This window comes from Sphaeramia orbicularis, chromosome 15 (genome assembly GCF_902148855.1).
Source record: "Sphaeramia orbicularis chromosome 15, fSphaOr1.1, whole genome shotgun sequence".
In the NCBI taxonomy this organism is placed as follows: domain Eukaryota; kingdom Metazoa; phylum Chordata; class Actinopteri; order Kurtiformes; family Apogonidae; genus Sphaeramia; species Sphaeramia orbicularis.
Window position 1 is genome coordinate 5,081,414 of NC_043971.1, and position 14,168 is coordinate 5,095,581.

At 36.9% G+C, this 14,168-nt stretch overlaps 1 protein-coding gene across 1 annotated transcript; it reads right to left on the bottom strand.

The window, feature by feature from the left end:
* Positions 1-509: 509 nt before the first annotated feature.
* Positions 510-13,955, bottom strand: tial1 (TIA1 cytotoxic granule-associated RNA binding protein-like 1). Its single transcript, XM_030156267.1, has 12 exons — positions 13,768-13,955; positions 13,052-13,148; positions 12,567-12,665; positions 12,379-12,433; positions 12,193-12,280; positions 8,517-8,592; positions 8,124-8,232; positions 7,356-7,451; positions 7,133-7,217; positions 6,258-6,381; positions 5,814-5,980; positions 510-4,109 (listed from the first exon to the last, which is right to left on the bottom strand). Exons 1-12 carry the CDS (start codon positions 13,794-13,796, stop codon positions 3,986-3,988), a joined length of 1,149 nt encoding a protein of 382 aa, XP_030012127.1. The 5' UTR covers positions 13,797-13,955; the 3' UTR covers positions 510-3,985.
* Between the last annotated feature and the right edge of the window lie 213 nt (positions 13,956-14,168).

Genomic DNA, 14,168 nt, shown 5'->3' on the forward strand with positions numbered 1-14,168 from the left:
TCGGCGTCACTTGACCAACCCAATGTAACTCAACTGGCTGGCTGTTCGTTCGACTTGAGATAGAATCGATTGCTTATCCTTGGTGTCCCGGATGTGTGATCTGAATTTTTTGCTTCTGAATTTTTTTTATTCTAAATTTATGAACATAGTTAAATTGAGAGACAAAAATTTCACTTACTTAATTTCAGCGCAAAAAAAAAATTCAGTGCAAGAAATTCAATGGCTTTTATAATTCAATATCTGATGAGACAGATTTACTTCAATATTTATTCAAGTAAACTATAAATATTACCAAGACTATTTCTAGTATGTATTTCTAATCATTACTGTGAACAAAAAGGCTGAGAAAAGTCTAGAAATGCTGTCAGTTACATGCATTTACACTGCATTTACTTTAAGGTAGAAATGTCAGAATGTAGATAAATGTTAGGATTATTGAAAAGGGTTCAGATTAAAATGTTTTCTGTAAAATGGAGACACAAGTCGTCAACTAATAAATGTTCAACAACCAGGTTCAAATGTTTATTTATTTGAAGTGACACCGACTTTTCCTTCGTTTTGGAAAATGGATTTCCTTCTTACATCACCTCTTTCCTCCAACTCATATGTACTACTGTCAGAAAAGCAAATTTCCATTACATTCAATATTTTAACCAACAAATATATTACATGTCATGAGCGTGCAGTTCAAGCTAAAACATGACCGGCCTCCTGTTGTTTCTATGGAAGACAAGGACGACAGACGCGCTTAGGATTCATTTTGTAAGAGTAGAGGATGCAACCGATACACACTGGATTCACAATATTAAATCTAAATGAACGAAATCCACGAAAATTCAACACATAAAAAATTAAATTCGCTCTAAATAAAAAAAAGGAACGAAAAACTCAATGAACGAAAAAGCTGAAAATAAAAGCAAAATTGACAAAAACCTAATAAAATAAAAGGAAAATTAACAAAAATGAGACAAATTTAAACAGAAAAAGATTAAACTAAGCACAAATTTACAAATAACAAAAAATAAATAACCAGACTTTACTAGAAATGACTCGATCTTGTTAATTAATTTAACTAAGATCTTATCTATTAAATGAAATAATGGTTGCAGCTCTAAACTTATGGCTTTAGGAAATAAATCCAAGCATGACCGTCGTCAGCTTCCTGAAAAATGGCACAAATTAAAAAAAAAAAAAAAGCAAAAAAACAAATGAAAAGAAACCTCAATTTAAAACAATAAAACAAATTTGGATTTACCAACTCTTCAATTAAGGCTTATTTATAAATTATATTGCTGAAGTTTTACAATGGCATGTCTTTCGTTCTACCTACAGTATGTACATATTCTCTAATGCTGGAAATCCAGGTCAGTATTTACACCATTAGCCAACATGACCCTGTTTAATTAATGTCAGCTTTTAAAAAAACAACCAAAACTCATCAAGTGTGTTGGCAGGAAAAGGAGAGTGGAGCAAACAGAAAGTGTAAAACACTGTACAAAATGGCACCAAAGCAAATGAAACCCAAACGGCAGGACGTCTTTGAGAGATCCTCTTGTCAAAAGTGTGTGTGTTTTGTTTTGTTTTTTTTAAATAATCGGCCTGGGATTTAGTAAAATACTGAAAAAATTCAGAGTGCACCAAGGGGGGAAAAAGACCCCTGCTTTGATTTTATCTACTAGGAAATCTACAGCATTTAGTATAATTAACACAAAACAAAATGTCTTAACATCTTCTCTTTTCCCAAGAGTTTGTTTTAAAGTTAGGGGCTGGTTTTTCTTGCTGAATTAAATCCAAAAATTCTCTGTTGCCTCCATAAGAATAAAATAATCATACAATAAAAGACAAATAAAAGAAGGAAGTCTTGTAGATTTTATATTCGTCTAGGAAACCAGCCCCAGAATCAGCATCAAGAGTCACCTTTACAAAGTGTGGGGGTTAAGCTGTTTCTTTGTTTTTTTTTTAAACAATATTTTCTTTATACAGTGAGCATGTCCGGTAGCAGGGTTATAAATTAGTCTAATCTATGTCGAAGGTGTAAACTGAAGTTCATCAAAAGCCTGCTAACAGCATGCTGATCCGAACACCCCGATGCAAAAGCACGAAGAGTCTGTGAAGGTGAAGAGTATTTGTACAAACGTCACCGGAGCTCCGCCTCTAGGTCGTCTCTCCATTAAAGCCACAGTTATGTAGACAAATAACAGGATTTTATAAGTGTGAAGTGGAAAAGTGATCTACTGTCCCAGGGCCTCTATTCACAAAGCGCTTTTCGGTGGATTTGTAAAAACAGCTGGAGGGTTCGGGTCGATTCACAGGAAGTGTGTTTCCATAGGTGTATTTTATGGAAATGTTTATAGCAGAGCAAAAATCAAAAGTAACTTCCACAATTTCATAAAAAACGTTGACGCTCGCTTGAGGTTGTTTGTCTGTTTCGAAGAAGAGTAAAAGCGGTGCGATAATGTACTTCCGATTTTCAGCACCTTTGAGTGAAAACTCCATAATCTACGTCATCTGAGAGGAAACGAGAATCCTTGCTCTTTTTCTGATGAAGACCTTGTCCAATCACAGGTGTTTTCAGACAGGTAGGCGGGCTACACATGTGACTGACAGTAATAAGAACCAATGAGTAGTCAGTTTTCCTCAGACATAATTATTGTGCTAAAAGTTTGGAAGAGTACATTTTTTTTCTGCTTTTCCACAACATCGTGAAATAATGTCAGGTTTGTCTATATTTATATTTAGTGTTTTTTGAGACAGAGAAATATTTTTCCTCCTTGATGTTGATTCCTGCAGCTGCAAATCTTATATCTACTGCCTGTAATCTTCTGTTATAATGATTTTCTCCTGTAAATCACTCTGAGAGGTGCTAAACAGATGAACTTTTACCTATTAATAGGATATGGAATGACCATTTAAGTCACATGACTGATCCTCTGCATCTTTATAAGTGTCCAATATGAAACTAAAAATGGCTGGTCACGTCATCAGATTAGTGCGAAATGATGAGAGCAAATTCATGAAAAGCATTTTAGATGGAAACGGCAACAGAACGCTCCACTTCTACTCTGTGTGTAACGTAGCCTATAGCGCCACCTTCTGACAACATTACACAAACTAGTTTATTGACCTCAAACCAGTTTGTGAAAATGCACATAATTCACTTTTTGTCTTTTTAAGGACTCTTCTTAGTTCTCTCAGAATCTGCTTGATGTTTTATGAAAACGACTGACGCATGTTCACTACGCGTCATTTTAAAAACAGGTCGACAGTACAAAGATAATCCATAAAAGAAGATGGAAGAGGAGGGTTTGTCTTCTGTTGTATAAAATGACAGAAACATGCTGCAGACAAGTAACTAAACGCATCTGTAACAAACACTTCTTCAATGAAAATATTCATATAAACATACTGGCAGACGGAGGCAGATATTGTTATAGTTTAAGATTTGAGGATTTGACTCCTGGTCTCCATGCTCCAGATAGTGTGCCTTTGTCTTAAATGATTCAATTATTGTTGCTCAGTTTTACTTAGTTTCAAAATATTATAATAACTCCATATTCATTTACTCAGAGTGTGATGGGATAAGATGCATTAATGGCCGATAAGTCTTAAGAGTCATCACACACTGAGTAAAGTCTCTGCAGAACCAAACATTTCAATGAAAAACATTAAATGGCTGAAGAATCCTTTAACGTCTACTTCGTCAAAGATAACTGGTTGGCTAAACTTCAGAAGCCCAAGAGCACTTTTCCATGACACAAGTATTTATCATTAAATAACATTTTAAAAAGTTCTGAGTGAAATGGAAGTTTCTGTTTAAAAACGTTGTGTTAAACTCATTGAAGATCAACTATTATCAACAAAGTCTTTGTGAATACGGCCCTCTGCCCTTCCTTTACCCGCGTCAGCAGCTGTCCAGATGAAAGATGCTGTGTAGACTAAAAAAGCTGACAAAATCCCCTTGTAATCGACTTCGCCTGGCACCGGCTCACTGCGTTTGGTAGCCCGCCATGCTGAAGTTTGCCAGGTTGGACATGACGGGGCCGGGCTGGGCGGCGGCCTGGGTTTGTGGAGATCCGAAGCCTCCCATCCAGGCTGGTGACTGGGACTGCCTGTAAAGGAAACGCAAAGTGGGATCAGCATCATGACCCCATCAACAAGAGGATCACACAAAAGGTTTATGATCAAACAGGCACTGTTAAGAATAAATTAAAACAGAAATAATCAAATCAAATGTACTTTATTGTCCCCAAGGGGAAATTTGTTTTGGGCAAAGTACTGAACAACTGCAAAACAATATAGTACAATTATATACATACACACATACATACAAAACAGATGGTAAACAGCTCTTTGAGTGCAAATGTAGAATATCGTCACCTTCCTAAAATCATCCTAAACATCATTTTTGTCTAAAATGACTTTTTTGCCATCAAATACTCTACTTCTAGTTAAGTTTTTAGTTTTTCCTGAAAAGTATGACTTAGGCAATTACTTTAGGAAGGTGCTGATATTATAGATATAGATTATTACACCTGTGCCAAACAATAAAGAAATAATGACGAAAATTACATTTTACTTTGGATAATTGAACAGTATGGTGCAACAATGAACTGTAATGTGCAGATTTTTTTGACCCAGTTCTGTTTTTTATACTTCTAATGGATCTATAATTAGACTAAAAACAACTGAGCTAAAACTTAATCGACAATGAAGGCATAAGATCAATAGAAAAATAAAATAATTTATGACCAAACTAAAACCAGCTGAGCTAAAACCTAATCAGGAATAAGTGCATAAAAAATACATGAACACCATAAAATATTAGCTGTGAATTGCGATTTATTGGGTGAGTTGAATGTAGAGGAGTAGTACAGAGATGGACAGGAAAGAAGAGGAAGGAAATAAAAAGGAGACAAAATGAAAAGAAGAATCTGAAGAGTTGGAATGAGTTGAAGTTACCACCTTCCAAACTAAAACAGGAGAAGATGCTGGAGTGAAGTCCATACCTCTGACAGTGTGTGACTAAATCACAACCATCCTGAACCAGTAGAGGCGTTCTACCACTTAATACTGAAACTATAACATAATGAGGCTAATGGTTTTATCCAGGTCAATGTTAAAACCTTTAAGCTTTCCTCTGCATCGCTGTTCCTTAGCAACCATTCTATTAAATGTCACTGAGGGGCTACAACGTGTGGCGGAACAATGTTTGTTATCATTACATTATCACATTTTGTCATCGTTGTATTTATTTAATGAAACCTTGTACTGGCCCTTTTATAAAAGCATAAAGGCTGTGATTTACACACAGAGTCTTAAAACGCCCCTGGTTTGCACATGTTGGACATTGCTCAGTGTTTTGACAGTGTACGAGAGAGTGAAAGTGTGATGTTGTGGCCGTTCACAAATCTAAATTTTAAAAAAAGGAACAAAAACTAAATGAACATAAAAGTTGAAAATAAAAATAAAATTGACAAAAACCTGAGAAAATAAAAAGAAAGTTATCAAAAATGAGAAATTTCACACACACACAAAAAAAAAAGCACAAATTTACGCATAACAAAAGCATAAATAACCAGACTTTATTAAAAATTACTCGATCTACTTAATTTAATTCATGACTTGTCTATTAAATGAAAATAACTCCGCAGCTCAGACACTGTTCAGTGTTTTGACAGTGTATGAGACAGCCAAAGTATGATGTGGCAGTTCATAATACTTGGGTCCCAGAGGACACTATATTTCCAGGCAGATTTCTCCACTCTGCAAACCCCTGCATTATGTGAAAATAGATGGAACACAGTACAACTCACTCTACTCCAAATCCCTGCTGGTTCCACGTCTGGCTGTACATGCTGTAGGAGGGAACCTGCCAACCATTGGTCACGTACTGTCCATACTGCTGCTGCTGCTGTTGTTGTTGTTGCTGCTGCGGATTCCCATAGACCTGGCTCCACTGCCCCCACTGCCCAAAATCCACCTGAATGACGACAACAGAAGAAGATGTCAAGAGAAAAATTTGTGGTTAAACACGAGGACATTTTAGTGTTTGCTCAGTGTTATAATGAAATCTGTAACTCATAATAATGACCAAAATAATTATGAAAATCACATCATGGGGGGGGGCATAGAATCCATATGGCAAATGACAAAAATCTGTGACCCCACCCCCCACCCCAGAACTGGAAAATCATATTGTAATGTTGAAATTCTCCTGTTAATCACAAAGTTTTAATCGGTTGCTGGTGTTCTCCAACCTGTTGTGGATTTTTGGCCATGTCAGGAGTCTCTTTGCCCCAGAAACACTTCACTATGTGACCTTCAATGACTGTGCCGTTTACTGAAACGATGGCATGAGCAGCACTGTCATGAGAAGAAAACCTGTAAAGAAAAAAAAAAAACAGTAACTTAACAGGAAATAAGAGGAAACCGAGTGTTAAGGCCCATTCACTCTCTACATTAAAAGCCACATACATATACGGTTGAAACGTTTTGTCCATCTTCTACATTCATTATGTCCATATTTCTGTCTATCCTCTGGGAGTTTGCGTGTGTGAACTCCATCGGAGAATACGAAGCAGTACCAACGGCAACCATAGGGGGGCAGTATTGAGTGGTGTGCGTGGTGTATGAGTTTGTGCAAGAATGGGTGAATTTGAGGCTTTGTAAAGCGCTTTGGGCACCATAAAAGTGTGGAAAAGCACTATATAAGTACCGACCACTTACCATTTTACCCCTCTAAAAATCAACATTAGTATTCACATTAGTAAAACCTCATCTGTCGATGCCATGTTTGTTGTTATTGACTTTCTTCTTCTTAAAAAACGTTACTCTTCTTTGTGGTATTCGGCCAGTATGTTAATTAAGAGTGATTGACAAACGCTCATTCCAACACACTGGACACATCTAAGTATGAAAGCAGTGACGCTCGACACTGTCTGAAACAGACGTATCTATTTATGTCCGTAAAGCCAGCATGACAGGGCCTTTAGACTGTGAGCTTTCTGATTTCATAGTCAGTGCCAACACAGAGGTCTGGGGTCATTGTGGTCCCGATTGCCCTGTCATTCAGTCGTGCAGTGTGGGTCTGTTGACATGTAGGGCCGGATACAGAAGTGAACTGTGGTGTTACCTGATGAAAGAGTATCCTTTCTCTGGAAAAACTCTGATTTCCATTATTTGTCCGAATGGTGAGAAGGTCTGTCGCATCAGATGTTCTGAAATAATTAACATATAAAACAATTATAGCAAACTTTAAGGTAAACAGACAGAAAGTGCCTGAAAAGTAAAAACATTTCAGTTCTGAGTTGTCTTAGGTGTGCAGTATTGGTGTTTGTACAGAAGCATACACTTGCCTGTTAGTCCTGACTGGATCCCTCCACAGTACACGGTACAGTTCTGAGGACTGGACTGGGTCACCACGTCATCAAATCGGAGCTGCTTTGAACCATCTGGAACAAATTCATACAAACAATTATTAGCATTAGTGATTTAAAACATGCTTCACGTCTTGTCAATGTGGAGTCTGAATTTATGGCTCCACAAGTCAGTACAGAACGTAATGGGTGATGGGTCATGTTTGCTGGTTTTCATGACTTGATGCCCGAAGTCCCTAATATGTTTTCTTGCTCAGGTGCAACCGGCTGTAAAATTATCAACCATAAACTAAATTCTATTCAGTTTTCCTATCGATGGTCATTTCATTCTAGATGATTTTAGTCTGATTAGTATCGTGATGAGCATGTTGGGAGAGTTCTTATCTTCACTAGGCCTGAATCTACTCAGAAATTCAGATCAATGTGGAAAATGGAAAATATTTTGATCATGTGAAATAAAGCAGGATAGAATTCATGCACAGCCAATACACTAGCCCTTCAGTTACAATCTGTAGACCTTGGTAATCACTCAAATGTACATGAGGTTTCTATTTCTATTAAGTTCAACTAAGGATACCTGTGTTTAAGCTCAAAACCTGCTCATTTCTGGCAGTTTTTACTTTATAAATGACAGATTCATGCTTGATTTAACTCACAGACAACGTCTACAATCCCTTTAATCTATCGGAGATCAGCAGGTTAAACTGGTCATGTGAGAACAGGGTTTAACAGAGCACTGACACTCACTGTCCTGAGAACTTTTCGGAGCAGGCGGTTTGCGAGTTGCCCAGTTGGTCCTGATCTGACGTCCTCCGAGCCACTGCCCCCCCATGTTGAGGATGGCATTCTCTGCATCCTATGAATCCAAATCGGTGACAGTTACTCCTCTGGATTTGACCAGTGTAATGCGTTTATTCGGGCCATATCAATCAAAACAGCTGTCTGAACACAAAATACTAATAACCCTACAGTGTAAATGTTGGTCTCATACAACGACCCGAGCCATGTTAGATATATTAAATTGTGGCTATCATTTCACTAGGATTAATTCTATTTTATTCACAACAAATAAATGAATGTAAGATAATAAACAGAAAATGGAAATAACCTTCAGTCTGTGTTCTTGCACTGGAGCCTTACCAGTTTGTTGTAGAAGGACACAAATCCATACCCCTTTGACTTGCCTGTCGTCATGTCCTTCACAACACGAGCATCCCTGGAGGAAAACGTGAAAATGGCTTCAGCGAGCTTCATAGTTTAGGCGCGTCAAACTAAAAGGAACCACGCAAAACACACTGAATCCACTACACTGTCCTAAATAAATGTACATTAGCTAATCATGACCCTGGACTGAGCACTGACTCATAATATTAACTTCAAATCAACACTTATAAACAAAAAACAAGTACAAATACATGCAGCCTACAGTACTGGCTCTACATAAGTTCTGTTTTATTAATGGATCTCTGCCACTAGAGCACCACTTGTCCAATCGTCACAACAGTAGGCTACTGGTTTAAAGTCACAAAGGAACATAATTATATGGATTACCATGCATTCTTAAATTCTGCTGCTGGTGCTCGTCCTACACATAGAAATATATAGAAAATATCAAAGAGAAAAAAAGGAATTAAACGGCATACATGGCCTGTTAACAGATTTCTGTATTTTCCCTGGTCAATTCTTTACCACCAATATGGAGTATGGAGTTTGGGGAGCTGCAAATTTTGAGAAATTGACATTTTCAGAAATTTTGGAAGAGGTTCATTGCACTAGAAAACAATACTATGCAAATCAAAAAAATGAGACAATTTAAACACAGATTTAGAGGAATATAATAGAGTATTTGAATTTGTTAATCTAAACTATATCATGTTAATACATATTATCTATAAAGACAAATGGAAAGAATGGAATAAATAGAGAAAAAAAAACTACATCTGAGTCTCCAGAGTGCACAGTCCTTGCTGTTAGCCTTCAAGCTCCTGTCCAATCCTATGAGCATTTCTGTAAAATAACCAAAGTGCTATTACTTCACTGACACCCACAACTATAGGTACGATGAAAGCTGTTCAGGTTCATACACAAAGCTTACATTCACTGACATACAAGTTACTTACCACAACCTAAATGTGCAAAGATAAATAAGCTATGGGTAGAGCTGCAACGATCATTCAATTAATCAATCAGTCAACAATGATTTAATATACTCAACATTTCATCAGTTTGGGTCATTTTTAATCTCAGAGGCATTATTAGGGTTGTGGAATTTGGGCATTTTCACCTGGAAAGTGAATCATTGTCAAGTTATTTCATGGTAAATTAATTTAAAAATTTCATATAACCAAATGTTCAGATCAGCTGCCTGTTTTTTTTTTGTTTTGGTTTGGGTTTTTTTACTTTTGATTATTTTTTGCGCCGTTTTATTATAATTATTATTGTTGTTTATTATGTACAGTGTTGGGAATTTTTTTTCCAATTTTCAGTCATTACTGTTGATTTTTTTTGTTTAATTTTTAATTTAGTGCTTATTTTGTTCATTTTGATTTAATACCATCAGGGTCTTTCCTGCACACAGAAATAACATACTTTTCTAACAAGCATCAAACCAAGTGAATTTCAGCCTTTTGTAGCTCGTTGCTGTGTAACACATGTCCTGCACCTATAATCTTTTACCAAATAGAAAAATTACAAGAGGTTTATTGGCCTAGAATGAAGCATAGGCTGCCAAAGGTTTTACAGGGTTAACTAAACTTATCAGTCTGGTGATTACTTAGAATTAACATATTGTTTACCTGAAGAAGTATTGACTTAATAAAGTAACTAAAATGTACCAAACTGCTTTATATTACCATTTCCTTCCACCTAAAATAGAGCCTTAAAATAAGTTTCTTCTCAAATGTTTTAGCCAGTTAAAAGCTAATATGGAAAGATCTATCTCCTTTTGACTCAGGAAAAGTTAAATCAAAAAGAACAAAATTTCTCTCCTCTTGTGTGACAGTAACTGAACATCTTTTCTTGTGAACTAAACATTTGAGGAGGTTGTCTTGATCATTGTAATCAACAACAAACCAAATAATTGAGAAAACAGTCAACAGATTAATCAATGAAAGTTGCAGCTCTAGTTACAAGGTGACACAACAGTTATGAAAACAGAGACAAGTAGCCTAAAGAATCATGTTAATATTCAAGAACTGTTCAGTTGGTTAAAAACACCATTAAAGCAACAAAACAGTAAAACAGACAATAAGAGCCCATTCTGATACATATGGACAAAAGATGCTATTGTTAGTCCATCATAAACCATGTTTACATGCATCGCTGTAGCCCCTTTTGCACTAATGAATACAGCAAGCTGCTGAAACAAAAATGATCTAATTATATCTGCTGCGAAGAGAATAAGAAGAGATTCAATCAGTGTCAATCTCTCCCCCATGTTCACATTAAGAGGGCAAAAAACATTTGATAAAGCTGCTCATTTAGGACTATCTAATTCATACTCTCAGAGTCGTGCATAGTTCTAGACAATCAGAACATAAATAGTTCCACAGATGGTTCATGAAAGGTTCAGTCTCAGCCTTCTGCAGGTTTGGTTTCCCCTTCACAGTTTCTAAGTCTCCAGGGAGGTGTATGATCTGTTGGTTTGTTGTGTCTGCAGGAGTACACAAAAACTACAGCACTGATAACCATTATATGTGGTGGGAGGGTAGGGTATGGACCAAGGAGGACGAAGTTACACAACAGTGTGTGCTTTTTCACATCGTAAGGTCATTGAAAGGTTCTTGATTAAACTGTGACAAAAACACACAAAAAACGTGACAATGCAAAAAAAAATCTGCAAATGTACTTTAAAAAACAACTGCATTTTAAACATGAAAATGGATGTGTGCAACTCTTCTTTTTAACCCTTCCCACCATTGGTGCTGTTGTAGAATCACCTGTTTGGGATTGCTCGAGTCTTGCCTTACCATTTGTTAAAATAAATAAATAAATAAATAAAAATTTTACTGCTTTGTAATCAGAGGTGTGCAGACCACTGGCCTCTCACAGATTACCTAGTTTTCAATTGTTTGTGAGAATGAATGAATTAAAACATCTAGGTGATACAGTCATAGAGGGGGGCTGGCCTATCAAGTCAGAATGACTGTAATTGTCAATGAGTCTGTTTGGGTAAAAGGGCTCTGCAGGGCTTCAGTTCCCTGTAGAAAACTACTGTAAATGTTTTAAGATGATGCAGTTTTGTTATTTTAGTCTAACATGCCTGAACTACTTCTGTTACACATTATCCACGCCTCCACCTTCAGCCTCTTCCAGACCTTGTAACACATTTCAAAATCATGCAGTCCTCGTTGCTGGGTTGAAGTAGTCAGTGCCTGGTTTAAGTGTAACTTTTCCCCCATTTCAAGTCAAATGTAACAGAATTCTCATCAGTTATTATGTAATCCTGCTGACAAAAACACCAGCATCTATTTTACATGATGCCTTATTGTTGTTTTGATCCACAAAAGATGTTCTGGTGACACCAGGCTATAGTTTAACTGTTAAGGAGAAACAACTACCTTCAGGAAGCCAGCCCTTATAAATCAGTGTCTGAGATCATGAATATCTAAAGTTCCCTCCCCCCATAGGTAATATGTATATGTTTGAATGTCACTACCATGTAATAGGCATGTAAACATTGTCATGGATGGTTGTCTAAGAGCATACACAAGCAAAACATTACAATGAAATACTTTAAACTTCCAAACTTTATCATAAAACATTGTTACTTAAAACATTGAACCTACAAAGACTAGCCTTCAAAAGACAAACTTACGAGATTTTTCCAAAAGGTGCAAAGGCAGCTTTGACATCCTCAGTGGTAATCTCAGGGCTCAAATCACCCACAAAAACATGGAAGTGATCTGCGAAAAAGAAAAAAAAAAAAAAGTAGAGACAATTTAGCATCATCATCTACTTGAGCTTTATTTAATCATTAGTAGATGAATTTTGGAACACTTACTGGATGTGTCTTTCTTCTGGCTACTTGGTGTCGTGGCCCAATTTACTTTGACCTCCTAAAACACAGAAATTAGAAGAAAACATTTTAAATAATGTGTACTATTCTGCTTCTACATAATAAAGGTTAATAGAGAGTTCAGACAACAGATACCTGCATTTTTTTGGTTTAAATTCAGCAAATTATCCTACCTTTCCTAGTATCTTCCTCCCATTCATGGCTGCAAGTGCTGCAGCAGCATCTCTGTGTTCAAAGAACTCCACAAAGCAATAGGGGTCATTGCTTGTATGCTGCAAGAGACCAAGGCAAACATTTCATGTCATTAATAGATAAATCTACCTTCTTTCTATCACCTATGATTGCCTTTCTTGCCTCGTGTCTTACCTCCTCTGAGATATGTGCAGAGGAGGAAAGGCCCATACACGTTTATTATAGAGATTTAATGAGCCAGTGTTTAAAGGGGTTTATATTCACTGAGAAGGGAAATGTTTAGTGTATGGAATGTATTAACGATAAACAATAAAACCTGTTGCAAAAAGCAAAAATTACAAAGACCACACACAGGAACCGCATAGAGTAGTTGATATGATTTTAAGCCTTGCTAAAATCTGTAGAATTTGAAAGACCTATATCGAATTCAAAAAGGACCATATAAATAAGTAATATTGCTGCTTACCTCTGTAATCATCTTACAGCTTTTGCAGGGGCCTATCTGAGTGAAGAGTTGCAGAATCAAAATTTCTGTGACATCCCTTGAGAGGTTTCCCACATACCTGGAGAGACCAGAGGAGGTTCAATTTGTAATTATGCCTTGGATTTGGACATTTACTATGTCCATATTTAGAGATCAGCACATTGAGTTAAGTCCACATGCAGCTCCAATGTCGACATCCACCTTTAAAAACATCTTATTTCCAGATTACATACAGTTTCTTCTGGCTAATGTATCTTCTCGCTCCATCGTCATAGAGAGAGTATTTAACCATAATCCATCCCGTTAGGTTCACTAAGGCACTGTGCAAAAATACTTATTATATAACACCACTTCACCAAAACCTGGCAACGTCTGTTATGATTGACTGCGCTGAGTTATTAAAGCCTCTTTATTTACGTTGACGCTAGCTTGACTGACGTTACACGTTGGCCTAACGTAATAGTTAAAACAGACAATAACCACCGTTAACTTTTACATATTCACTAACTACATTCAGTTATAACATTCGACGTTTGTGTAGCTTACAGTTACAATTTAGTTGTCGATGCTAACTTGACATAAGGAAGCGTTTAGTGTGAATGTTTTGTAGCTAGCACAAGACCTAGCTAAGTTAGCCACTGTTTTCCGACGTCAACAAAGCTAACGTCTCCGCTGATGATGCACACAATGTTACTTACAGGGTTTTGGGGTGGCTTTCGTCATCCATGACTGATGGCAACAGTCACCAGTGTAGAAAATGTTAGTTACTAACTAGCTAGCTAACGTTTACCGCCTCCAGTGTACGTCTTTGCTTGCTAACTAGCTTAGAAGCTAACACACCGGGCACTAAAGATACGTCACGCTGGGAGTCCAGGAAGCGTCCGTGAATGCGTCATGACCTACGTACGTATATTTGCGTAAAATTTCACAGATTCAAGTTTAACCTAAAGAAAATATACGCATCTCAAGACGACGGGTGGCGAGATAATCTTTTAATTAATCCCTGAAATCAGAAAAGGCCGAACAGTTACTGTCATCTTTTCAGTCAGGATCCAGTTTGCGTGAGTTTATTTTGAAGTCTAACGTAAGGGTGTGCTTG

Excerpts from the sequence above, each read along its gene's own strand:
- tial1 (XM_030156267.1), bottom strand. The coding sequence starts at position 13,796 with ATGGATGACGAAAGCCACCCCAAAACCCT. Across the intron at positions 7,452-8,123 it reads TCCGAAAAGTTCTCAGGACA|ATGGTTCAAAGCAGCTCCGA; the intron begins GTGAGTGTCAGT and ends AATTTGTTCCAG. Across the intron at positions 7,218-7,355 it reads GATCCAGTCAGGACTAACAG|AACATCTGATGCGACAGACC; the intron begins GCAAGTGTATGC and ends TAATTATTTCAG.